Raw genomic sequence first — 25,083 nt, 5'->3', positions numbered from 1 at the left:
CAGGAGAAAAGGGGGCATGATCAAGCAACTTGGAAGGAACTTCTCTAAACTTTAGGTCTACATTTCCCTTTTAGTTTATGTGATAAAAATGGATGAAAGCACTGTAGAGTTCACTAAAAAGGTGAAACAAAACGTAAGACCTGCAGTTACACAATTAGACACTCTTAAAAACAAGGTACAGTTCAGAGGTCTCATTTATATGCATTGCGTGCAAACAAAACAGGTCCTGAAACTCCCCGCAAAGTGTGATCTTTAAAAACAAACCCAATGGTGAAATGTGCGCAGCATGCGTGAACACATTTGGGAGGCAGAGGAAAATGGCAACACAGATGGTGAGGTGGTGAATTGAAGCAGGAATGTATATAGATGCCTCTTACACATTTTATTTCACTAAATACCAAAGTTGACTGACAGATCCACATCATGATAATCATTCAAACCGACAGTTTAACATGCTTATGTGGTAAGCCGTTTTCCATGAGTAACTTTCGATATCAAAAGATTTAAACATTAAACTTATGTACTGTATATAAATTCAGCCATATATTTTATCAACGCTGTCTCACTTTCATTCACAGGAGAGCAGAGAACCAGACTGTGCTCCGACGTAATCACTGACGTAAAAATCCAAACCAGTACATAGCCCATGTAGTTCGCCTTTATATTAAACCATAGCCCATGAAGTTCTTATTCATGTTTTCCAATATCGAGCACATGTAATTTTTATCATCAATAAGCGCAATCGACTGGTGGCTGTTTCACACAGTTTGCCGTCTTGTTACTCAGCATCCTGTCCTGCACATATTAATTGTATAAATGAGTAAAGTGTGGGAATTAAGTGTGATATATCCTTATAGTCTGAGTGCAGGGCGAACAACTAAAGCGGCTGCTCACCGTTCAAAGTTCTGCTGAATAAAATCCTATAGTGAAGGAGGCTGACGTGATAAAATATGAGCAAATCGGTGTAGGTACTGTAAACATATGAACAATGCAGTGACACGCTTGCGTAATGATACATTGATGTTTTGGCTGCAGGAGGACTGTGTGAATGCAGCAGCAACATGTCATTCTCTGGTTTTGATTTTTATTTTGACCCTTGAGCCACAAAAAACAATATGTGATTACTAAACTCCACTTTATTGACAAGCCCCTCGAATTCTGGGTTAGAAAGTTTATTTTCTACGTCTTACTACCTGTTGTGGTGGTGATCAAAGCACTGGAAGCCTTTGATCTGTCTGCTCCTTTGTATGCATTTTCATTCATGAGGTGCTTTGCTTTTACCATTTATGGTTAAAATGGGCGCGTAAAGGGTGTAACATTAGGATGATCAACGTGCACTCATTTTCAGGTGGATCGTGGTTTATAAAGGGAGCATTGCATGCAGGTCTATTTAGTTTGAATTTTGATGAATTCGTTCATGTTATTAATTTTGTGGATCATATCATTTTAAATCTGTCAACCATCTTTATTCTTGTATAAATTTAACAGTAAGTGTAATACTCTCATAGCAGCAGATCTATAATTGGATAGGAGCCAAGTGTATGTTGTGAGCTTAAAAGAAAACAATGTTTGCTGTGACTGAAATGTATATGTCTGACATTTACAAGCCAGGATAATAACACTTTTCTAGCCTATAGAGCTCAATCGCCCACTTTTTCAGTGGCTCTGGTTCCGGAAGTAGAATTCCCCATTCAAATCCTCCACTGATTTTTCACAAAACTAGTGATTAAAGCCTGGAACCAAGACAACCAGCTACCCCTATACTTGTGACTATAGGACTTTTAATTCGGCGCCAAACTGGTATGGAAAAACAGGAAAAAAAGGCAAAAGGTACAAGACTGTGTACATACTTTTTGTCCAGAGTCAAGATACTACCCATCCCACAATCCATTGGGAATGATGGCGTTTCTTCTTAAAAGTAACGTTTGTCGTTGTTGTGTTTATTCTGTTAATGAAAGTGTTGTACTATCTTATAATTTGTGTTGCGTCAATACATCAACTACATTCACTGCGGCATGACAAGGTTATCAGTACATTTTGTGTTAGCTAACTAACTAGCCTGCTAGCGAAACTATGTGTTCGCATACGGCGCTGAGGGGCGGGAAACATTGCCATGGTAACAGCGAGCTCAACCAATCAAAGACGTCGCTGTGACACTATGATCGTGGGTAGTGTAGTTCTTTGTCCCGATATCGTGAATAAAACCATGTTTTTCTCAAAACAAGGTTGATATCGTACAGACTTGTGTCTCCTACAGGAGCATATACCATCTTTTCACACTCAGGTAGCTCGTAGTAAGTCTACCATGGATGGTTATGACATTATGGCTAATAATCAAATCCGCTATGGAGAAATTTAATGGGATTTTTACTTCCAGAGCCCTATTAGAAGTACCTGCTAACAGAATATAAGCCTGATAACATGAAAACTTTGTCAGCCATTTGTGTTCTGTTGCTGTTGTTAAGATAACCCATAGTCTGTCTGGCAATTTTATCATTGGATATTTACAGCAGAAACACCCCCACCCAACAATGTGCGTGCATATGGTTTTTAAAAATCTGAATTTAGGGTACGGATGCCGTTTGAGGGTTTTGGGCACACGTACCCTTTAAGTATGGATTCTACACACTGTTTTATAAATGAAACTCCAGGTCATTAAATCTAACTTCCTGAATATAAACTAACAAAAGGGTATGACCAGAAAATACCATAAAGCTAATATAAGTGAATGTTTGTTGAACTGTTTAAGGTTTACTTGTTACCAAAGGGTCCTCAGACATTGGGAAACCTCCGACGAGGCGTGTAAGGGAAGCCTACATTCACAAAGACAGCCGTTTCCATGCCAACGGGACCTCTGCTGGGAGAGGCCTCCTTTCAAATGGTTTTTCATCCTGCACCTCTGCTGCAGTCTCAGAGAAGGACTGGTGGGCATTTGAGAGGGAATAAGTCGTGGGTGGCAGCAAAGAGATGCAATTGTGTTAAGGCAAAGATGGAAAAGGTCTGAGCTTAAAGCCAAACACACTCTGCACTCTCTGACAGGAACTCTCTCCAGGACTGGGTATGGCTCTGTGCACTGTATAGCGACTTTTATACACAAATACATTTTAAAATGTAAAAAAAAAAAAAAAAAAATGAACATGATTGCATCTAAATGATTCAAGGCGGCAATCATATTTTTTGAATATATATTATATATTTATTGAAATTAAACTATTCAATAATAATTAGACAAAATATATCAAGAGAACACCTTTTTTGTTGCTATACCTTGGTAAATATACCATCAACATTTGACTGTATTTAACTGAATAAATGTTGCATATCAAAGAGTAGAGATATTGGATCTACAGGGACAGTCATTGATATTTCTTTAACAAGGCTTCCCAATGATGTTAAACATATGTGTGTGAACAGGGTTATAAGATGTAAGATGTAAATCCCATATGCAACCTAAAGGAGCACTTTGAATTGCCTTGTTGTTGAAATGTGCTATATAAATAAACTTGCCTTGCCTTGCCTAGAGCTGGACAACTAACTGTTTATATATTAAGTCACTGTTATGAACCACTCTTCATTTCAACTTGGGTAAATACAGTTGTTCATAGCAGGGAGACATTTTCCTTCAGACACAGATAAAAATGTGAATATGGCGTCATGCACCAGCACTATAAAAGTGAGGAGTTCATTCTCAATAAAGGCTAGTTTGTTGTCTGGAACAGGTTAACTTTTTCAGTGTCCCACCTCATGTGAACCACCGTCTACTGTAAAGTTTGTCTAAAGTCTGCGGAAACTAAAAGCAGCAGCAGGACAGCTTATTTACTGTAGCAGAAAAGAGTTGGCAGTGTGAGGCGTTCTTAGCAAGCCGTGTTGCACAAGAAAGCGGCAGCCCTAAAACACCTGCTGATTAAAGAAACAACATTAAACGGATCAAAAAAAACTGTTTAGATGGTGGTTGTATTTGTTATCCACATCAATCAGACTTTTCAGCATAATTGCACCAACAGACAAAAAAAAAGTCTCTTCTGGTACAGGATAAAGAGACCCTCCTCTATTCTCTCATATCCAAAGTATAAATGTGGATACATTGTGATCATCCACAGCATCATTTTCAGATATAATGCATCCTCTATTAACTTGTTTTGTCGTGTTCTTGTCGCCGCACTGATACACAGCATTCTTACTACAGCACACATCAAAGCGATATGCCTGGGAGATTCCTCCCCCTGTTCATTAACCAACTCAGAGCTACATGGCAAAGCACTGAATTATTAACATGCTCCTTGTGCCTCACAGATACAGAGCAGAGGGCCATTCACAACCCGAGAAAACACCCACGGTCTGCTGTAGCTGTAAATCTCCACTCGACCCCGAGAGTGAATTCAAACTCATTAAGAAAGCATTTGAAAGAAGCTCGAACAAAACATCGAAAAAGTTGATGATCGCATAATAGACGTGGAGAGATTGGACGGTGAAAATGTGCAAAAAACAATGAAGAGAAATCTAAACGTAAGGACTTTCATTTTTCTTTGATTATGAGAAGGGCATTCATGAGGACACTGAGCATGAATTTAATGTTTAAAGAAAATGATCACATTTAAACTATTTGTTGAAAATGTAAAAGACATGCGTAATACAGAGCAAAGTTGCAAAGCTAAAATCTGGAATCACTTTAAATACAGAAAAACTTCATTATGACATACACAACTTTAAATAGAAAACAAAAAAACAGCCCAAATATTTAAATACAGAATTTACTTCACTGAGCATTATCTGATAGATAGCAGAAAACATCACACTCACCATTTACCTTGTTGTAATGTTACCTACGGTACTCTATTAATTGCTTTAAATCATCATTGACTGCTTATCAACATAGGGATACATGAGCAGTACAGTGCATGTGTCACAGAGATGATGAGGAAGCAGGATAGCTCTCTTCAGAGCAACTTCCATCATCAGCTTGAGGTAAAACAAAAGTATACATACATATTTGTTTCATCATCTCTGATAGAATTAAATCTGTGTTGTAAAAACTAAGTTTGCGTGGCCAATCTCCCAGATACAGAAGGTGACAGTTTGAAGGGAGGTAGGACATTTGCTGTTGTCCCCCCAGGTGCCCAAAGACACATCAAGAAGAAATCTACACTCCACTGAATGCACATCGCCATCAGGAGTTTAAGGGTGCTTTAGGAGTTCTTTCATAGTGGGTAAGGAAGTTAAACCTCTAATATGCCCATTATAATATCCAAACCTTTGACCTACTCAAAGTTTAACCTTTATTCTGCCCATCATAATGTTGCAGTCCGCTGTTGCCCCTAAGTCCTACTTTATGACTCTCTTAAAAAGAAAGAAAACAGTGGAACAGGAGATGGGAGATCCCTCTTTCTTCAAGGTGACTTGGACCTCCCCACAGAGAAGGCCTTTCATTTCCTCTTTCATTGATCTCACTCTATCCCTCTCACTGAAAGTGCCTCTGCCCACACACAATGCTGACTGCAGGCTGGCCTTTTTTTTTTTAATAGAGCTACTTTCATCTATCTTTATGCTTCTTCTCTACTTTCTCATGAGGCTAGTTTCATTTCCCTTTCACCCCCTCCCATTGGCTAACACCTGTAAATAAGTCTATACACACTACATATTTGGCCGATCATCTCCTCCCTGCAGTCTTTCTCCTCACAAATACTCCCACATCTACATTTTTATATTTCCTCTCAACCTGCCCATCTGTTGAAGACACCAACATTTTTTGTCTGACATCATTAAACCAGATGAAAAAACATTTCAGACAGCTGAGAAAAAGTCCCACATTTTGCTAGACAGTCTTCCCACTTTCAATTTGTTCTCGAAATTCAAACTCTACAGCTAACAACAGTCAATGAAAACCGAAATCTGACCTTTTTGTCTAATGCTGGTACTCTCTCTATAAATCCTTCTTCTTTGAAGAAGTAACCAAATGTATCTCAACCAGAGGAACAGTAACTTTTGCCCTCTCTCCTCCCTCTGGACTGAGGATGCTCATCAAATCACGGATCATGTCATGACTCACTAATGACCCAAATGGCTCAGTATCTTTTGCTGGTTAGTAGTGATTTGGGTCCTTAAAGGCTTAGATGACTGCCCGTTCTATAAAGACTACCCATTCATGGCATCAAAAACAAACAAAGCATTCGACTTTAACTCTTCAACCAAGTCTTCTTTACTAAATCCAAGAACATCTTTTACACAAGTGAGATATCTTGTCTTTTACAATACACCGTGCTTGTGTTTGTGATCTAACACCGAGTGAAACACACTCCGACTCCTATCTACAAAATTTAGAGAACTCACGGGGAATACCTCTAGAAATGAGTGTTGTCTGTTCGTAACTTGCAGCATGCACAACACATCAGATTTCCACACTGTCAAAGAAAGAATAAACTGGTCGTTACTGGTCAGTTATAAAATCTGGGCCCACCAAAGAGCAGTAGTGGACTAACATCTTGTTCAAGGTGCTACGCTATTAATACAAGAGCTGAGAGTCCATTTCTTACATCGAGCATCTTGTTATAGTTTAGTGTTGGGCATAGTTTGGTTTTGTGGATCTTTTATGTGATATTTTTATACCACTCCTACTGAAACTGCTGCTGAACCATTTCTCATGGGAAAAAGAAGTTTTCTGCTTTCCCTCTCCTTTGCAGTGAGTGTGTAGTAAGCCACTTTTAAAACAACAAGATTCAAGCTTGTTATCCTGCTACACTATGAGTACTGTGAAGTACTTCTTCCATCTTCAGTCAATATGATAAAATCCCAAAAAACGCAAAGACCACATTTGTCGGCAGAAATGTTTTCAGAAGGGAGGAACACAGTACAAAGGAACCTGGTAATTCTGAATCAAAAGAAACCATTTCACCTAATCCAATTTTTATGTTACAATTCCCAATCTCCCTAATAAAACAAGATTACATGATGTATTCCCTAAACTGGGTAAAGTCAGATGGTTATTACCAACAGAGAATATCTTATCAGCCCAGCTCTATGATGTCAATGTGATCAGGTCTTTATCAGTCATTATTAGGTTTGCTTCAGCACATGGATTACAGGTCTGCTTTTGATTGTTTTGAATAAAACTGTTGACATCCTTTAAACCAAATCTTACTCATCTCACTTCAAGTTTAGTCAATTAAAGGGTTCAAAGGCAGGAAATCTCACTGTCCATATGACAATGGTTATAGGAAGGCCCTGAGGTCAGCTACAGAGCAACAGTCAGGACTATGGTAATGTGCTGCTTTCTGCAAACAAAGACGGACTACCCCTTACTGCTCACCCTTCAAGGCGTGCAGTTATATCCACAGCCAGAATTTTTTATTTCAAAATACTGATCAAAATATTCTATTCTTGTATACATATTGTCAGCTACTCTTTGTTCTTCCATTCTGTAACTCATACCTCTTTATAGTGTTCCACTTCTGGAGAAGACGGAAAACTTAAATCTCATGCAAGAATTTCAAAGAGATCCATAGAAGGCATGTGGACTATAAATAAAAGTTGTGGGCAATAAAAAAACCTGCTGCTGCACAGTTTGTATATAGTTTCCAGCCTATTTTTTTTAATATATAGTAATTCAAGATGTCCATATGTTTTCCTATTTGTCTTGTTGGTCAGTTCCACAACTTAGCTTTTTAATGACTATGGCACTATGAATCACAGCAGACGCCACACATTCAATACTTCATGTTTACGTATACTCTCTCATTTATATTTTGTTTGATATAAAAGCTTCTGCTAAATGAAATTGTAGAATACAATTTGGAAAACAATGGTGGGAAAAGTATTGATCACACTAGAAAACAGTGGAATGGAACCGGAGTGTAGGTCGCATCGAAGACGCAGTCTGTTTTTTGGGGGTCTACCGGACAGAAGAAAAGGTCTAAGCGGGGTCTTACTGCGTGATCGTTTCAAATGCATTCACCAAAGTCAACAACGTGTTGTTTCTGTGCATTTCTGTAGCTCTTTTAATACCAACTGTTTTCGCTTTGTTGAGTCTGCACTTCTACTAGCTAGAGTATAGTAGATGAGCTCTCAGCCTACTGTGAACGATGTGAAGTACATTTACTCGCTATATGGCATATAGCCCTGAGAAACTTACTCTGAAAATATACCCGCTTTTGGCGCTTTGCAGGTGTTAATTTCGGCCCCTGAAAGTGGCACAGCCAGCCTGGACTGTGTCACTATATGTACAGCTGTATTCGCCAGCATAACCATTAACGCCGAGTCTTACACACCCGATTTTCTGCGTCACGAAGATCACGTGCACATTTGCAGTTGCACTTTTGTGATATGCGATAGAGAGCGTCTACGATTTCTTGCCTGTAGATGATGTGACAAGACGAGACTTATCTGGTATCGTACCTAAAGATACTACTTTAAATAGAAATTCAACAAAAAAAAGGCATGTTCCATCACAGTTTCCTTTCCGTATTTTATCTGAAAATTAAAACATTTTGCAACAAAAGCAGTAACACCTAATGGGAATGCAGACGTCAGTGTTTTAACTACTACTTATTAGTAATAAAAACAGCACAAGTCACCATCAAAGGAGATGATTCAAAATTTTGAACTTGTCATCAACTGAAGTTTAATAAATGTTTGGAGTTCACAGCCGTTGACAACACACATGAATGGGTTCACTTCTGTTGACCGGCCAAATAAAAAAGGTATTTAATACAGGTCACTGGTTGTCCTTAAAGACTTACAGACCAAGGGCAATCTTCTCACCAAGGGCCAACTCAGACCTTAGAGGTTAAGTGGATGCTGTTCATTTAGCAGGTTGAGTGCAGAAGCAACAGCATTCTCCTGTAGAGGAAATTCAAACAACCACTTCTCTTAAAACCTCTTTCGAGTTGTGATTCTGAGATATGTTTAACATGCATCTCAATCACGCCTAACTAGGGCCATACAAAGACGTTTAAAATAAAATGAACTGACCGACTTTCAGACTTGGAAAACGGCAAAAGAGAACGACAACAAATGATCAAATAAGTCCATTATAGTGTGATGTGTAAAGAATGGTTCCAGGCATGAGTCTGTGTATACACACACACACACACACACACACACACACACACCTCCAGCTACACTGAGGGGTCAATCTCAGGTTACAGGCAAGTGGACTGTAGTACAGTTATGTGCTGCACACGTAAACAGTATATTCTGGTACCAGAGACCTCGATCAAATATTATCCTTTTTAAATAAACCGCCTGGACGACGACGAAACACCTACATTTTTTCCATTCCTCTTTGAGTATTCAAGACTCGTTTCTGCCTCAGACTGTGCAGAAGTAAATGATTTGCTTGATGTTCAGAACACAACGACTTGCTGCAGACTAACAAAAATAGTGATGCAAGTACAGAGGTGTCTCCACGCTGCTTATGAACCTGTAAAACAGCAACATTACGAGGATGAGACTCAAAACTGAGAAACTGTTGTTTCCTATATATTTTAATGACCTATTTACAAAGATAAACAAAAAAGTAAATACATGAGCCACTCCTCAGTTTGACATTACACAATTTGAAAAAACCTCCACTAAAACTACTACTGCCAAGTTGAAACCCCCTCTATAAGTAGAGAACACAAGTGGTCCTGAGCATTGCAAAATGATAAGAAGTTCATTCTGTTTTGCAAGATCTGCAAACAACCTGCAAAAAAAAAGCTTTCAATGTACATGAAACATCTGGAGTTACAGCTTAGCAAGAGGTTTTTCCACACAAAACCTTGGTTTTTAGAAGAAAACGGTGTAGTTCGGCTGGCTTTATTGCATCTGCATGCATTTTTATAACGTGAACTATAAGCGGAATAAGAAACTTCCCCCGCTGATAAAAAAAAAAGTTTGTGTGCCGCTAAAAAAAGGCTCAATGTTATCAAAGTAAGCCTCCAATCTGCTACACTGGTTGAATGACAGGCAAAAGCATTGCAAGACAACACGAACCCCCCCCCCCACACACACACATACCACCACATTGAGCTGACTGTGACACCTTTAACTTGTTTCACACAGGACAGAAAACTCCACATCAACAGCGGTGCGTGAAGTTGGCTAGCTTGAGCTTAAAAAAAAAAAAAAAAAAAAAAAGAAGCTAACTCTCTAGCTAATTCGTTAGCTGGCTAATGCTAGGCCGACTCGCACTGCTCCTTAACTTCTAATATTCCCTTCAGTTTTGCTGCTGCACATAGTTAATGTTGGACTCTATTTACCTCGGACGCGTGAAGACAGCGGGGGCCTCTCTCTCTCCTCTCCTCTCCTCTCCTCTTCTCTCTTCTCTCTCCCGTGATTCCCCCCTTTTCAGTCGAATATCCCAAAAGACGGAGAAATCCCCTCAGAGCAGGAGTTCAGCTTCAGCTTCTTCTTCTTCTTCTTCTTCTTAAACGCTCCTTCTTCGCCTTTTTTTTGGTTTCCCACCAACAGCAGTCAGTGTTTGCATCCACCTTTAGCAGAAGGCTAACACGCTTAGCAACATCGGCTAACTAGCTGCTACAAGGCAAAGAGTTTGGTTTGTAGTAGATAGCAGGCTAGTGAAACACCGCTAACATGAGCAGCTCTGTCTAAAAAACGACGAGGAGAGGAGTTATCGCTCGGGACATTTAAGGACCCTCTCTCCGGTTGCTGGGCGTCATACGGTGGTGGCTGACCCCCATAACAAGGAGGGGAAACACATCCGCGAAGAACAAACAAGAAGCGTGTCAGTGGGTGAGTGATTCGCCGCTCAATGTCTCTCCGACAACCCGCTACGTTTTGATCGTCTCCTGACTCTCTCTCTCTCTCTCTCTCTCTCTCTCTCCACCGACTGGAGAGTATTGGCTGTCGCAGCGTGATGACGCCACGGGTTTTTGTCTGCAAAGTGGGCGCTCAAATGTGATGTTTAAAAAAAAACAAAAAAAAAAAACGCCCGGAGACATGATTGATGTTTTAGAATAGATTCACTTTATTGATCCCAAACTGGGAAATTGTGGCGTTGCAGCAGCAGGTTATGCAAACACACAATATGAGTAAAAATGTTAGCAAATCTAAACATAATATAATATTAAATACAAAGTAAATAAGTACTTAAAAAAAAAGAATATATGTGAATGTGAATATATACAACCAGGATTTCACTAAGCATTACTAGTCTTAAATTGGAAGATTAAATATGGAAGATTGAATGTAAATGTGCAAAAACAGAGTTGTAAATGGTTGTAAATTAAATATGAAAGATTAAATGTAAATGTGCAAAAACAGAGTTGTAAATGGTTGTAAATTAAATATGAAAGATTAAATGTAAATGTGCAAAAACAGAGTTGTAAATGGTTGTAAATTAAATATGAAAGATTAAATGGAAATGTGCAAAAACAGAGTTGTAAATGGTTGTAAATTAAATATGAAAGATTAAATGGAAATGTGCAAAAACAGAGTTGTAAATGGTTGTAAATTAAATATGAAAGATAAAATGGAAATGTGCAAAAAACAGAGTTGTAAATGGTTGTAAATTAAATATGAAAGATTAAATGGAAATGTGCAAAAACAGAGTTGTAAATGGTTGTAAATTAAATATGAAAGATTAAATGTAAATGTGCAAAAAACAGAGTTGTAAAAGGACATTACTGACATAAGTTAAAGTGCATGAGTGTAGACATATTATAAGCAGAAACTATACAATATAACGGCGAGTAGACAGCCACATGAGGTGAACATGAGTGCAGGGATCATTTGTAAATTTAACTTAAATTTATAAATTAAATAAATAAATTTATGCACATAAATTTATGTGCAGAACAGATTACAGTATGGATAGACAGATATTATCATGATGACAGTTCTCTGCTCGCAAGAGTTGAGCTGTTGTACAGAGAGAGAGTTTTTGATGGTTTGATGAATGAATTTTTGATGAATAATTACTACCAATGACATGTAACACCAATGATTACGATTAATAATATTATCGATAATGATAATGATAATAATTATTGTTATTATTATAATTATGTATTATTATTAAAGCCTTTGTAAATAATAATAATAGGCATATTTAAAACAATAATCAAAATAAAACATTGCAATTACAGCAAAATTAGTAGTGGTAGAAATACTAGTACTAATTTTCTGTATTGTTAAATAGCATTTCTGTCTGCATACAGTATCCTATATGTAGTATCAATACAAAACCCATATTATTAGACAAAGGTATGTATAGAAAGGTAATGTATCGATCATTAAAGTATTGAAAAAATAAACACTTGAGAACAGATCAAATTCAAATTCCATTTTTCATGGTGTGTTAAAACTCGTGCTGCATGAAAACTGATTATTTTTCCAGCAAACTGGGCATTGTTTATTCATAGGCAAAAAAAAAGCACAGGTTATAGTGGATTAGCTTGCTGCTGTTTCTAGTGCCGCTGCTCAATTTAGCTCTACAGTGCCAGCCATGGTTAGCTTTGGCTCATGGTCATTTTCATGCTCGCTATCTGGATTCTCCAGGGAGAGTCTGAAAGCCTGAGATATCACTAAGCCCCAAACATGTGATCCTGAGAAGTGTAGAATTGAGACTGGCATCTGGTCAATGACAACTAAAAAGCAGAACCTGGAAACAAAGGAGGACTGTAAATATCCTCTTTTTGTCAATAAATATTCTCAGAAGCTTTGTGCTTTCATGGAACATGTTCCTCTAAGCCACTTCCCACCCAAATATTCACTATGAACTGTATAGTCTTTCATTGAGACCGTCTTTCTGTGTGTTGATTTTTTTTGTCTTGTCAGTGAAGCTAAACACTGAAATAGATGAGCTTCAGTAGTGGATGTGCCAAGATTAGAAATAGTATGACCATCTCAATATTTACATAAACACACACAAACGAGAATTGTTTTTCCCATGTTTAATGCATCAGACTGATTAGATTTGTCTTCTTCTGTTCATTTCTTTTCAATTTCCGTTCATTTTTACTTGTTATCTTTTTCAACAAAGAAATGTTTCAGATATTTTTCTTATTTCATTGTTTCATTTAAAGGATTTTTGCATACCCAAAGAGATAATTATTGTGTTTCACATACAAACGTGTAGAATAAATATATTTTTATATATATTTATGGTTTCTGGTGACTTAAATTAATTTAAGGAAATAGTAAAAAAAAATCTTTGTTATATATTGATTTATCTATTCAGGAGAATCTGTGAAAGTTAGCCTAACCATTTCCAAAACTCATAATGTGTCTATTGTATTTTTCTCTTATACCTTAAAAGTACTACAGAGGACACAAGCTCTGTTTTGTCACTATTATAGCCATGTGTAATGAGTAATTTTAGAATATTTTGTCTAATCGGTGCAACAGACAGTCTATTATAAAAGGCAGTGTGAAGTTTCACAAGTTAAAATTGCTCATCACAACTACAAAGGACCAAACATAACCCCATTGTTCACTAAGACACACACACACACACACACACACACACACACACACACACACACTCCATATTTTCTACTCAAAGACTGCCCAAAGAGTAAATGTGAAGATTGCGACAGACGGATGAGTCTCTGAAACATCACAGCTCTTGAAGGCAAACAAACAGAGCTGCTGGTGCGGCTGTGAAATGGAGCTGATAGAGTGTGACAGGCAGCAACAGTGCCTGCTGGGTTTACACTGATGCAGTCTACAATGATGGGCAAATTCAAAGAGTTGGGTCACTGATTTTTTTCTTCAGGGGAAAACATCACATTTCTGTTAACAGTGACAGACATGGATTTAATCAGGATTATAAAATCTTTGCCTTAGTCTTGTAAAAAATATCTGATGTGAGAAAACTTGGTCAGCTGAAACAGGTATCCTACTTCATGCTCAGATTCGTCAATGCCATGCCCATGTTTGGCAAGAAGGATTGGTGCTTTGTTTACATGTGAACCAGTTCAGCCAGAATGTGGCACATTGTGAACAATGCTGATCTCTATAGAGAAAAAAACTTAATTTTCTGTCCAATTTGTATCTATGAAGTATCTGCAACGAATTATACAATTGTAACTTTCAGGGTATTTACTCTCTAGAATAAAATAAAATAAAATAGAAAGCCTTTACTTTTATTGTACCAGCACACACCAAAACAAAGAGTGACACTCCTGGTAAGGTAAACATCTTTTTATTTCTATTTTAAACTAAACCTGTGCAAAGAATAAGAAGTTATTTATTTGCAAATGTTGGAGAAAAATCAACCCTCAAATGTTTCAAATGTTGACATTTTCTTCATGTTTCAGGTGATCATTATGTCTCTTTATCAATATCTTGATTAATTGACAAACAAAGGTCAAGTGATTGTAACACATTTCATATAAAAGCATGGTACATTTTGCTTCATAATAAAAAAAAAGGCAAAAATAATTTGTGACAAAAAAAAAATAAGATAAGTTAGATGAAATGTAATTATATGTAGAAGATTTTTGGATTTCATTGAAACAACCTCTGTACATGCAGACCATAGTTAATATAGTTTAGAATTATAAATCAAGATTCAATGAAATCATTCAAATTCTGTTTACTATGAAGCAAAGACAACCAGCAAGGATCTTACAACCATTTTATTACCAGACAGACACAGAGTTGATTTACCTGAGTAAACATAATTTTCTCAGGTGTCAATGTTGAAAATGAAAATGTCAATGTTTAGTCAGCATGTTTGAGCAGCCAGACAGAAGTGATGATGCAGACAGTGTGAGCTGATGGACAGGACTGCTGTCTGGAAATCTAATGAGAAAGTGAAAAAAAGGAGGAAATGGAGTACAAGACTTCTCTCTCATTTGTATTCATTGGTTAGTGTGAACTGTCCAACCTTGCTCCCAGAATCCCATCAGACAAACAGTGCAGAGTAGAGAGTGGAGCACACTTTAACAATTGTAAAAAAAAATGGGATGGGATGGAATCACATTGATCTGAATGATTTACTTGTATCTTTATTGAGTTTACAGGCATGCTACCAGTTGTGTGAGGCCGTATGTTGTTGTGTTTAAAGCAAAAAGACTAAGCACACATTCTACAATGAAACAACCATAACATACATTATCTTAGTTCAGTGTGCTAGTCAAATTATCATTAAAGTTATCTCAATCAGTAAAGATGAAAAGAAATGCTCAAAGTGTCATAAAATAAATATATTTACATTCTGCAAATAGAAAATTAGGAAAGTTAGAATCAGAAATCATAATCAGATTTATTGCCAAGTAGGTTTACGCATACAAGGAATTTGACTTGAATTTGACTAGATGTTTTGGTGCAAAAACAATGAACACAGAAGTCAAATAAAAAAGTAAAAAGGCAAGTAAATGACAAAAATACTACAGTCAAGGGAGTCAAAAGCTGAGGACTCTACCAACTGAGCCACAGCCAACCTACAATACATCATCCTTTCCTCAGAGTTGAAACAACATGTTTGGAAATGTCCTCCATTGACGTGTGGAGCGGGGCTTCCCATGAGCTCATTGGAAGGACAAACTGAGTACACTGGCTTTAATGAAGATTGTAGGTGAATGGGCCACATACGAGTTACTTTAAATATGACACTATGCGTGTTAACAACGGCTGAGCATGGACAGCTTCACATTTCGATAGAAACAAGATGTCAGGCTAACAGAGGTTGTGGAAGAAATCTGTTTAAACTAAGACTGTCTGCCAGCTGATTGAGTTGGAAGCAGAAACACAGTTACCTCACTGTGACGCTATATAAATATATCTTCAAGCTTTTATTAATATGATATATCTCTGTAAACCAATTATGTTTGTACCAAATTTCAGAGCAATTCCTCGAATAGTTGTGGAGATATTTCAGCCTATGAGAAAAACTGGAAGATTTGCTGACAGGTCGACTTTCAGCCACACAGCCAGTGTGTGTAAGAAATAATTACAAATATTTTATTTGTCGAAATCTTATTCAAAGCTTCATCAACTACAACAACAACAACAACAACAAAGCAGTACCAAAGCATTTTATGAAATATTTACAGAAGGCATTCCTTGAAAATATTAACTTTTTGTTCTCTCATATTTACACTGCAAGAAACTGCAAAATACTGACTGATACGTTTTGAAAAGTTGCACTCATTTTGAGATCAGAATCCTGACTGCTTCGATCAACACTTTATAGTCCAAACTGAAAGCAAAACATTTGAACATGCAGCATCTTCAGATAGAGGTATTATCTATGGCGAGATGACAATCTTATCAGTGGCAGCAGCTTTAAGAAAAGCTGCTTCAGCAACAAGCAAAGAATTTATCAAAAGACGCAGCAATAGAATCCAACTGATTTCACACTTTGAGATTTCTGTTTAGGAAAAGCACAACAGTTTCTCAATAAGCCGTGTCCAGGCGTGAAAAGGAGAGGCCTTCTCTGTCATGCATGCCTGCAATCTTCAACAGGATATTTCCCCATAACACCTGCAGCTGGAGGCAGTCGCACAGTTTAAACACAACAAAGAGAAACTACCAGCAGAAACTATGAGTAGTCATAGCTGTATGTGCAGGGGAGGGGTTCAGCATTGCCCTAATGCACTTTAGGACAATAACAATCTCTTTGGCAGTAAGAGCATTAGCAGAAAAGGGGTTATAGTAGCTGCTGCACTGTGTTCATGTTAAAGGTAATGCTTTTCAATTTGTATCATTAATGGGACAGAACGTTCTGTGCATTTACCTGGAATGACTGACTATTGCTAAAAATTCACACAATTTCAATAAAAAATAATAATAGGCAAAGCATGCCAAAAACAATACATAAAAGGCAAAAAAAGGATCACTTTGGAGGCACTCTGTAACAGGTTTCAGTCTGATTTTTGCACGTCGCTGTCCATTGTGAGAGTCCTTTAAATGTAATGATGTCATTTCCTGGCAATCAGATTAGTTCCTGTGGTCACAGATGTTGTTTGAAGGTTGGACACTCCAAGTTGGCAGCGAAGCATGTTGGCTGTGTGTCCTTGCATACTGGGGGAGAGTGTCCTAACCTGTAGTAAATTAGTCATGGGAGAGAGAGAGAGAGAGAAGTGCCAATGTCAGAGTCAGAGACACACGGAGCGGAGCAGAGGCAGAGGTCACGGCTCGATGATGGTGGTACTGACTTCACAGTCATATGTTCAGGTAACAGTGGGGTGAAGTGTTGCAGCTTCCTCATAACTTAACTAAACAAATATATACATACTTTTAAAATGCAATACTGTCATGGATATTGATATGAAAGGATTTAAGGGATTCATGAAAGGTTATAAGGGATTCTGTGAAATATATTGCAAAAAAGGAGCGCTATAACATGAGAATTTCAAATCCCAGCAATAAAATATAGAAGCACAACCGTCACCACTCCCTCATGTGTGTTCTCTAAATGCCCATCACACCTATAGACAGTTAAACTGCTGGAGTTTCATTATTCTTTATTATCCACAAATCTGACGTAGAATCTGGAAAAAATCAGGTTTCATTGGCAAGAACACAAGATACTCATGCCCTATTGAAAAGGATATGCCCTCAGTGAGTAAACCCCACATCCTTATTATGCCCCTATGCACTACTAAAAAGTTAAATAATGCACCACAAAGCCATCAGTGGCCACCACATCCCAAACAGCCTTGCCACCTGCAAGTCTTAATTTATACCAGCTTTTTTGACAGCGCTGATATCATCTACCCTTCCTACCTGCCTACTTGATGGCCCCCTTAAAGATTGCAGTGAGAGCCAGGACATCACCAGGGTTATCAAGTGGGCCTCTCCCTTCACCACTATTTTGTCAAGTTATGCCCACATCACCTTGGAGAGGCTTGAGAGTTAGCTCCAGCCAAGAGTCCAAGAACTACCCCCTCCAAGCGAACAGTTAAAGTGGGCAGAGAGATCCTGGAGGTAATATTATTAAGGGTACTACTAGTTATCGGCTGTAATCTGTAAAGTGTTGTGAGCTAGCTTTTGCTGCAAGAAGCTTTGAATAAAATTTGAAGAACTTGGATAGCAGTTCATCCAAAACCTTGTTGCTGTCTTCATTGGCCAAAACACAATAACAGGGTATTGATCACACCATTTCAAAGAAAAATCACAAAGGACCACAAGCTCAATCAACAGATCTAACCAAGTTCAGCAGAAAAAAATACCAAAAAAAAAACGTACAAACAACCCAAAAAGACCAAAACATTAAGTGTTGACCACGTCTTCCGTTACAAACACACTACCCACAGATCAAATAAAGACAGACAAAGTTAGCAACTAGCTAATTCATTTTATAGAGCATTAAGCATTTAACGGGTTGGTGGAGACTAAAACAGAGCAAAAAGAGTCATTGATGTTGGACTTAGTTTGTCTTTTAAGTAAACAGACTTTCACATGAATTCTGATTATCCATTGAGCAGAATCAAATCCAGAGCTCTTCAGTTACATGCTCACAAACTTTAAAAAGTGAGACCATCGTTGTGTTTTCAGCTTATTGTACTGCTACAAGGTGCCTTCAAATCTAAATATTTAAATGATCTTTTATTCAATATAATCTTCTCACTTCTGACACTAGCGTCCCAAATTTTATTCAATCTTAGATATGTGTTGGGCACATTTTTTCTTGAGACTTAACCAAAACATTATTCTATCTGCCTGTCTTTGTTTAAGTCTTGGTTTGCTCCAAATGCAGCTTTCACGGTATTGTTAGTATTTGTTTATTTCTCTGATTTGATCCACTGTTGGGCCAAATTTGAGGAATTGAACAGCTGTTGCAGTAGATGGCATCACATTGTGCAACAGCAGCAGCTGTAACATTACATTTCCTTCTGTTTAGAGCTCTCTTGTGTAACCTGATGGATACAGAGAAACTCTGTGTTGAATGAAGGTTCCCTCTATAACCCTTGGCCGGCCCTGCAAATAAAATCCTGAGAAAAAGCGGTGTGTAAATGACATTGGTCAACAATTCTCTGAGTGGACCTTGACCTGGCCTTCCCAGCCCTTTCAGTAAGAAGACTATCCTTGGGTTAAGTTGCACCACACTTCCATGCATGCCTGTTCTAATCACTAACAGATGTTATGAGTGTTTGTGCTTTCAAACACTACAATGTGTAATGATGAAAGGGTCAGAGGTCATGAGTCTCAGCGAAACTGAAATCCAGCTGGTGCATCAAAACAAACAGAGGCTGGCATCAAATAGATAGTTCATTCGAAGTAGGTTGTTTAGCCACCTGTGTGACTGTTTGATTATAGTCATAATATATTAACGAAAATGTCTCTCTAATCATGGCCAATAAACTGAATGAGTTTAAAAAAACTGGAAATGTAAAGTCTTCTTACCATAACATAGATTCATGCTTGTTTAGAGTCCTCTGCAGTGTCACCTTGAAAACAAACACAAGATATAAGCACTCTCCATGGTTTTTATCCTTCATGCCACGCAAATGATCCAAACTAATTTTCACAAGTAGGCGTGAAATTACCAAGTACTCAGAAACAAAATTACTTTGTGAAAAAGTGACAACCCAAGAGACAGTGTCTTAAGCCTCTATGAGCACCTCTTTTGTAAAGCAGTTTTAACAATCAGAGCAACAGCGACATCTGCTGGATAAACCGCTAATTCAACTTACTGTTAAATAGTTCTTTTAACCTCAGGGGGGTCATTAAGCAGTCCAACAAGAACAAATAATACAACTGATGAGTACTGGATAAACATCTAAACTTAACTAGCACTCACTTTAGAAGGTAGGCTGCAGTTGTACAGGTATATTCAGCTTCATTCACATCTCTTTACATACATTTTTTTAAGATCACATCTTGTGTTATTTTTGTACTATTTTGATCTTAGATATTTGATCATATTTCTCCACATGCATAACTTGTACATCATTTAAAAAAACAGCTCTATTCAGTAAAGTCAACAATCCCTGCAGCAAATCGTCAACACAACAAACCAACCCAAAATAACAACTAACCACATAAAAAACATACTCTGAACAAACAACAGGCATGGGTGGATCATGAACAACAAACTTGACAAACTAGGCTCTCAGTCCTGAACAAGTAATTATAGGAAACAAAGCTTGATTGTCCATGATTTGGGTTTTTTTTGTTTTAAAAGTGTCTTGATATATTTTGCTATCAAATAAAGTCTTCATTTGAAAATACCTACCATCCTTTTTCATCCACTCCAACTCTTCCATCTCTAACTCCAGGACTGAGGGGACATCCTCTTCAAACATGGGCCTGAGGGTACAACAGGTTCAGATAATGATCATATAAATCACAAACACCATGTTAACAAATAACCTCAGGTTTTTTTTTTTATACCAGCTCTTGGTTTCAGCTGTTGTTTTCATAGCCACCATGCTAGCGGATATCCACAGCAGTCAGAGATGCTTTTTTCATGTTTGAATATTTGGTATATAGTATCTTTACATATAAAGTTAATAATCATTGCTCTATTTATCATTTTCTTATCTGAACACACACACTCTTTTTTTCTGTTTATTTTTTTGATGTAGCCTATAAAATTGTGTACTGTTGCAGCATCATTGATCACTGTTTGTTATTTTTTGTATTGTGTATGCTTTGGCAATATTGTTCATGTCACGTCGTTCATGCCAATAGAGCTTTATAAAATGAAAATTGAAAAACTGGCATTGTTTTGACATTTTTCAGATCTTTGACATAGACAGACTTCTTCGCATATACTCGATCATGTGTGAAGTGAGAAGTTTTTAATTGATTGTTTCTCATTTGGTTAATTCCATCATGTCAACTTCTATCACGAAGTGCATTGTCTCTTTGATCATATAGACCTAATGTTGACATTTCACTCTTAATCCTTGTTCATTTGAACAGCCCCTTAGATTTAACAATCTAATTTGCATTGATTGTCAGTCCTTCATATGTGTTGAATTTATTGTGTTTTATCTAATAGTGTTTTCACATTTAACAGATGATTCCAGCCGCCCTTATCAGGACGATGAAAAGAGAGTCTGCATAGAGAAGTACCAGTGGGGAAAGAAAGCTATCTCACCATAAGATATGACTGTGACCCATTTCCCACACAATGGGCCACATAAGAGACACCGAGTAAACACCATTACACATTAAGGAAAAACACAACTTACAAAGCATCAACAATGAATCCTCTTTTAATTTGGATCTTTGATTAATATTTTACAAGGTCATCAAAGGTCCTTCAAATGATCAGCTGCAATAAAAATAGGATGTTTTTAATACTTACATTGGCACCTTTTCTGTACTGGGACCATCCAAATATGGATCCTCTTTCCTCAGCTCTACGAGAAGAGAACATTGTTAGTATTATAAATAGCATGAGTATGTAATTGGATTCAGTCGCTATTTAAGTTAAAAGATCCAAAAGCTAAATAAGTTGAGTTATTAAGCAGTCACTATGGAAACAAAGACTGTTAACTATGATGTTTTTTTCCATGTTAATGAAAGTATATGACACATGGATGATGTCAGACTTACACTCAGCTCAAAAATGTATTAAGTTTGATTTTTGATGGTATATGGTCATGCACATAATTGTAGTATATTCTTTTAGAGTCATGATGTTGAGGTTTTAAGACTAAGGCTTTAAAGAATAATACACAGATATCCCTTCAAACGGATGCACTTTATCTTTTTTTTGTTAAGAAAAAAAGGTTTTCCATTGTATATCCCCACAAATAAAAACACCATATAAGCCTGACACCCTCCCCGGTGTTCAACTGATCTGAACCTTTGAAGTGTCCCCTCCTGGGATGGACAAACCTTGATTTCTGGCTTTGTTGTTCCACCTGCGGTTGAAGAAAATACCGCAGACTATCATGCCGATAATGACGACCGCCAGCACCACAGGGATCAGGATGATGATGGGATTCAAAACATCATCCACGTTTGGTGAGGAGGTTGTATCTGAAATGGTGGTGCCCTCTGTTGATCCCGAAAAAGTCAGTCGTCAGTCCAACCGATTTAAACAATGTCCTGTGATTTGTAACTTATGTAATCAAAGTCTTCTGCTGCAGTGTTCTACTTATTATTCTGTCATTTATGGTCAATAAAAGAAGTAATAAGGGATTTTTATATTTACAGAGATTAAAAGACAAATTAGTCCTGTTACCACCGTTTATGACTGACTTACCGTCTCCTGAGCCTTCAGGTTCATCATCTGTGGGGTTTCCATCTGAAAACAATAGCAGAGAAAAAATGCATTCATTCATTTCTGTCAATGCAATTTTTTTTTGTTATCCCCTAAATGGCCTGGTTAAGATCACGAACAGAAAAGCATTTTCTTCATTTGTGTTTTTTTCCCCCTAAGGGTACATTTTTTTTCTTGCACCATGTTGGAAAAAAGCCAACAGGTAGAATAAAAGCTGTTTTGTACTGACCTGTGTTCACTGTGGTGGGGTTTTCCGATGGCGAGGTGGCATCAGGATCAGCTGGGAGCAGTTCTACAATCAGAGAGAGCAGCATTATAAACTCTAAATCTAAAGTGTGCAATACGTAGGATTTCTAAGGAGTCAATTTATATACCCAGCCAAAAGTATATTGGCATCACATTGATTTAAGAGCAGGTACATTCAAAGGCATTGACTAAATAAATCAGAGACAATTTTAACAAAATATGGAGCAAATGGAGTCCCTCAGAGAAACACAGGTATACAAATCTATTGTTCACCGAGCTTGAACCAATGTCAACAGGTGGAAGAATTAACCAGAACCTTTATCAGTGCAAAAAATAATGAACACATTGATTTTAAATTATTCCCTTTCACTCTTTCAAGCAAAGGAGCACACATACTATCAGGTTAACATAAGCGTTGAAACTAAAAGCATTGTTTTAATCACATATTATAGTTGGTCTAAAATAGAAGTAGAGTAAAAAGGTACTTTATTATTTCTGAACAGTAGGACAGTTGAAAATAAGTAACAGAAATGGAGATTACAATATTTGAGATCAGTGCTTATGTAGGTACTGACCATTTACTTGTTTAGACTTAACATAATCAATTAAATATATTTAAAATAAATTGGTAGAGGAGGGATTCACTACAGGGATGCTGCCTTTAAATCAGTGGAGGTGGACATCCTGATATCCTTGTGGGTGAAAGAAACAACAACAACAAAAGGATAGAAGAGTAATGATTATTGTTTAATACTTAAGGCATGTGATGTTTAAATTTGCCTGTTGTTTCAGTTGTTTTTATTTTTGTTATATGACACCTACTTGACTAAAGACACCTTTCCATAACCCTCTTTGAACACAAAGTGTATTATTATTTTAGATGTTAATGTTGCTATTGAAGTCCTACCTGTGTCACCACCCACAGGTGGTTCTAGGTCACCTGTCTCCCCTTCTGGCTCTTCTTCTGGCTCTGAACCATCTTCATCTTCACACAACCCTGCAATAAAACAAAAATGTCTTTCTTCAGAATACAGCGCTGTCATGCCATTGAAAAGCAAGTTTTGAAGCTTAAAGGAAGACATGCATCATCAGTGTTACAACTGAAACCTAGAAGTGAAAGTTGACACTTATTTCCACCGGCCTAGTTTAAAAAAAAATAAAAAAATCTGCAGCAGGGCACAGTAACTGTCAGAGTCGTCCACACAGGAAATTGAAGACACCCGTGTGCATTATTTGTTCCGGTTGTTACAAAAATGAAAAGAGAAATGTTGCAAAACTGTAAGGAGGGTGGGCGGAGATTTTAAATCATGTTGAGCAATTTGTTCCAGACACAAATGTGTCATGTTGTTATCTTGCTAAAGAAAAGGACACAAGATTACAGGATTAAAGTGACATGTTTTTGTGTCACTTTTAAAAATGATTAATTTAACCAGTAATATACTAATTATGATAGAAAACAATCCTAGACCTGGCCTAGACAGCAGCGTACAAAAGGTTAACAGAAAAGAACAAAAACAGACTTGCACAAACAGAAATTTCATCAACGCATACTTTTGCAGCTTTTAAAAAGAAGACGTAAAAAAACCTAACCTTATCATTAACATCTCCACGCTAATAAAACAATGTTGTTTATAGTGATTTTGTAGCCCCCAGAAAAAGTAAGTACATAAAGACCATTGTGTTAAGGTGAACTTAGAAGACTTTTTATTTTAGGGAGGAGGGATTAAAGTGACATAGATTGGGCTGAAAGTGAAATGAACTGAGATAGGGCGAGACTGGAAAGAGGAGTATCTTGTGTCTTGAGCGATTCTAATCTCAAAGCTCTTTTGAACGAAGTCATGTTTTAAATTCACAGTACCTGTATCAAACACTCTTCATTCGCAGTCAAGAAGTTACACTCACAGTCACAAGATGAAAAAAGGAGAAAGCAGGGAGGAGACAGAAAAGGTGAAAGTGCCGCTCAAAGAGTAAAGAAATTAATCTTCATGTCTTACCTGTGTGTGTCAGAGCGGTCAGCAGCAGAAGAAGAAGAAACAAAAGGGTCTTCAGCCGGGGGCCTCTCATGTTACAAGGCCGCAAAGCAGACATAGTGCCATTGTGTGCCCCTTCCTCCTCCTCTTCTGTTATAGCATCACACTTCCTGATCTGACTAAACATATGAAATGGAAGAAAAAGAAGAAGAAAAACACGCACACACTCAGTCACACACCCTCAGATAGCTCACTCGGATGTGATGCAATGGACTTGTGTGCTTGTCGCCACAAGTTAGAAGGCTCCTCGGCTCTAGTACAATCACATTCCTGCTGGTTAGGTATGTGGCCCTACAGAGTGAGTGGGGGGGAAGCCGAACAAACTCTAAAAGAAGAAAAAAACAATTTGACAGAGCTTAGAGAGAGAGAGACAGCTGCTTGGATATCGTTTCAGTAAATTGTCTGTCTGCTACCTAAAATAACTCCCAACGTTTTACTGTTTCTGGATGTCTGAAGCCTTAAGGTCACCCTCTGTGATAAAAGACTGATCATGATTTGGAGGGTCATGCTGTTATGATTATCTATGGTAGAAGTCTGTTGGCCTACTTGGAAAAGACACTACTATCTTTCATCTAACAGCAGAGTCCTGGTTGTAAAACAGGTTTCAACATGATGGCCAGAATTGACATTCAAAACAGAGATTGTGCCACTTCCTCTGCATGCTGCGGGTCTGTGCTC

General features: G+C 37.6%; 2 protein-coding genes across 4 annotated transcripts in view; both read right to left on the bottom strand.

Annotated features, from left to right (window-relative positions):
* fbxw7 (F-box and WD repeat domain containing 7) overlaps positions 1-10,811 on the bottom strand; it is a 119,816-nt gene extending 109,005 nt beyond the window's left edge. For all 3 annotated transcript variants that reach the window (XM_065956863.1, XM_065956867.1, XM_065956871.1), the window contains exon 1: positions 10,236-10,811. The gene's annotated coding sequence lies outside the window, so the exon portion shown is untranslated. The remainder of the gene's footprint in view (positions 1-10,235) is intronic.
* Positions 10,812-15,189: 4,378 nt separating this feature from the next.
* tmem154 (transmembrane protein 154) lies at positions 15,190-24,598 on the bottom strand. Its single transcript, XM_065956854.1, has 9 exons — positions 24,370-24,598; positions 23,283-23,372; positions 22,359-22,421; positions 22,112-22,153; positions 21,742-21,903; positions 21,206-21,260; positions 20,126-20,199; positions 19,294-19,337; positions 15,190-16,988 (listed from the first exon to the last, which is right to left on the bottom strand). The coding sequence occupies exons 1-8, from the start codon at positions 24,530-24,532 to the stop codon at positions 19,306-19,308; spliced, it is 681 nt and encodes a 226-aa protein (XP_065812926.1). The 5' UTR covers positions 24,533-24,598; the 3' UTR covers positions 15,190-16,988; positions 19,294-19,305.
* Positions 24,599-25,083: the final 485 nt, after the last annotated feature.

The sequence above is a fragment of the Labrus bergylta genome, chromosome 1 (assembly GCF_963930695.1).
Source record: "Labrus bergylta chromosome 1, fLabBer1.1, whole genome shotgun sequence".
NCBI classification, from domain to species: domain Eukaryota; kingdom Metazoa; phylum Chordata; class Actinopteri; order Labriformes; family Labridae; genus Labrus; species Labrus bergylta.
This window is presented reverse-complemented; position numbering and strand designations above follow the sequence as displayed.

What these genes read in the sequence shown, in the direction of transcription:
- tmem154 (XM_065956854.1), bottom strand. Translation starts at nt 24,532, where the DNA reads ATGTTTAGTCAGATCAGGAAGTGTGATGCTATAACAGAAGAGGAGGAG. An exon ending in ACCTGTGGGTGGTGACACAG is followed by an intron (nt 22,422 to 23,282) that starts GTAGGACTTCAA and finishes CTCTGATTGTAG; the next exon opens with AACTGCTCCCAGCTGATCCT. An exon ending in GGAGTGGATGAAAAAGGATG is followed by an intron (nt 19,338 to 20,125) that starts GTAGGTATTTTC and finishes TTTGTTTTCAAG; the next exon opens with GTGACACTGCAGAGGACTCT.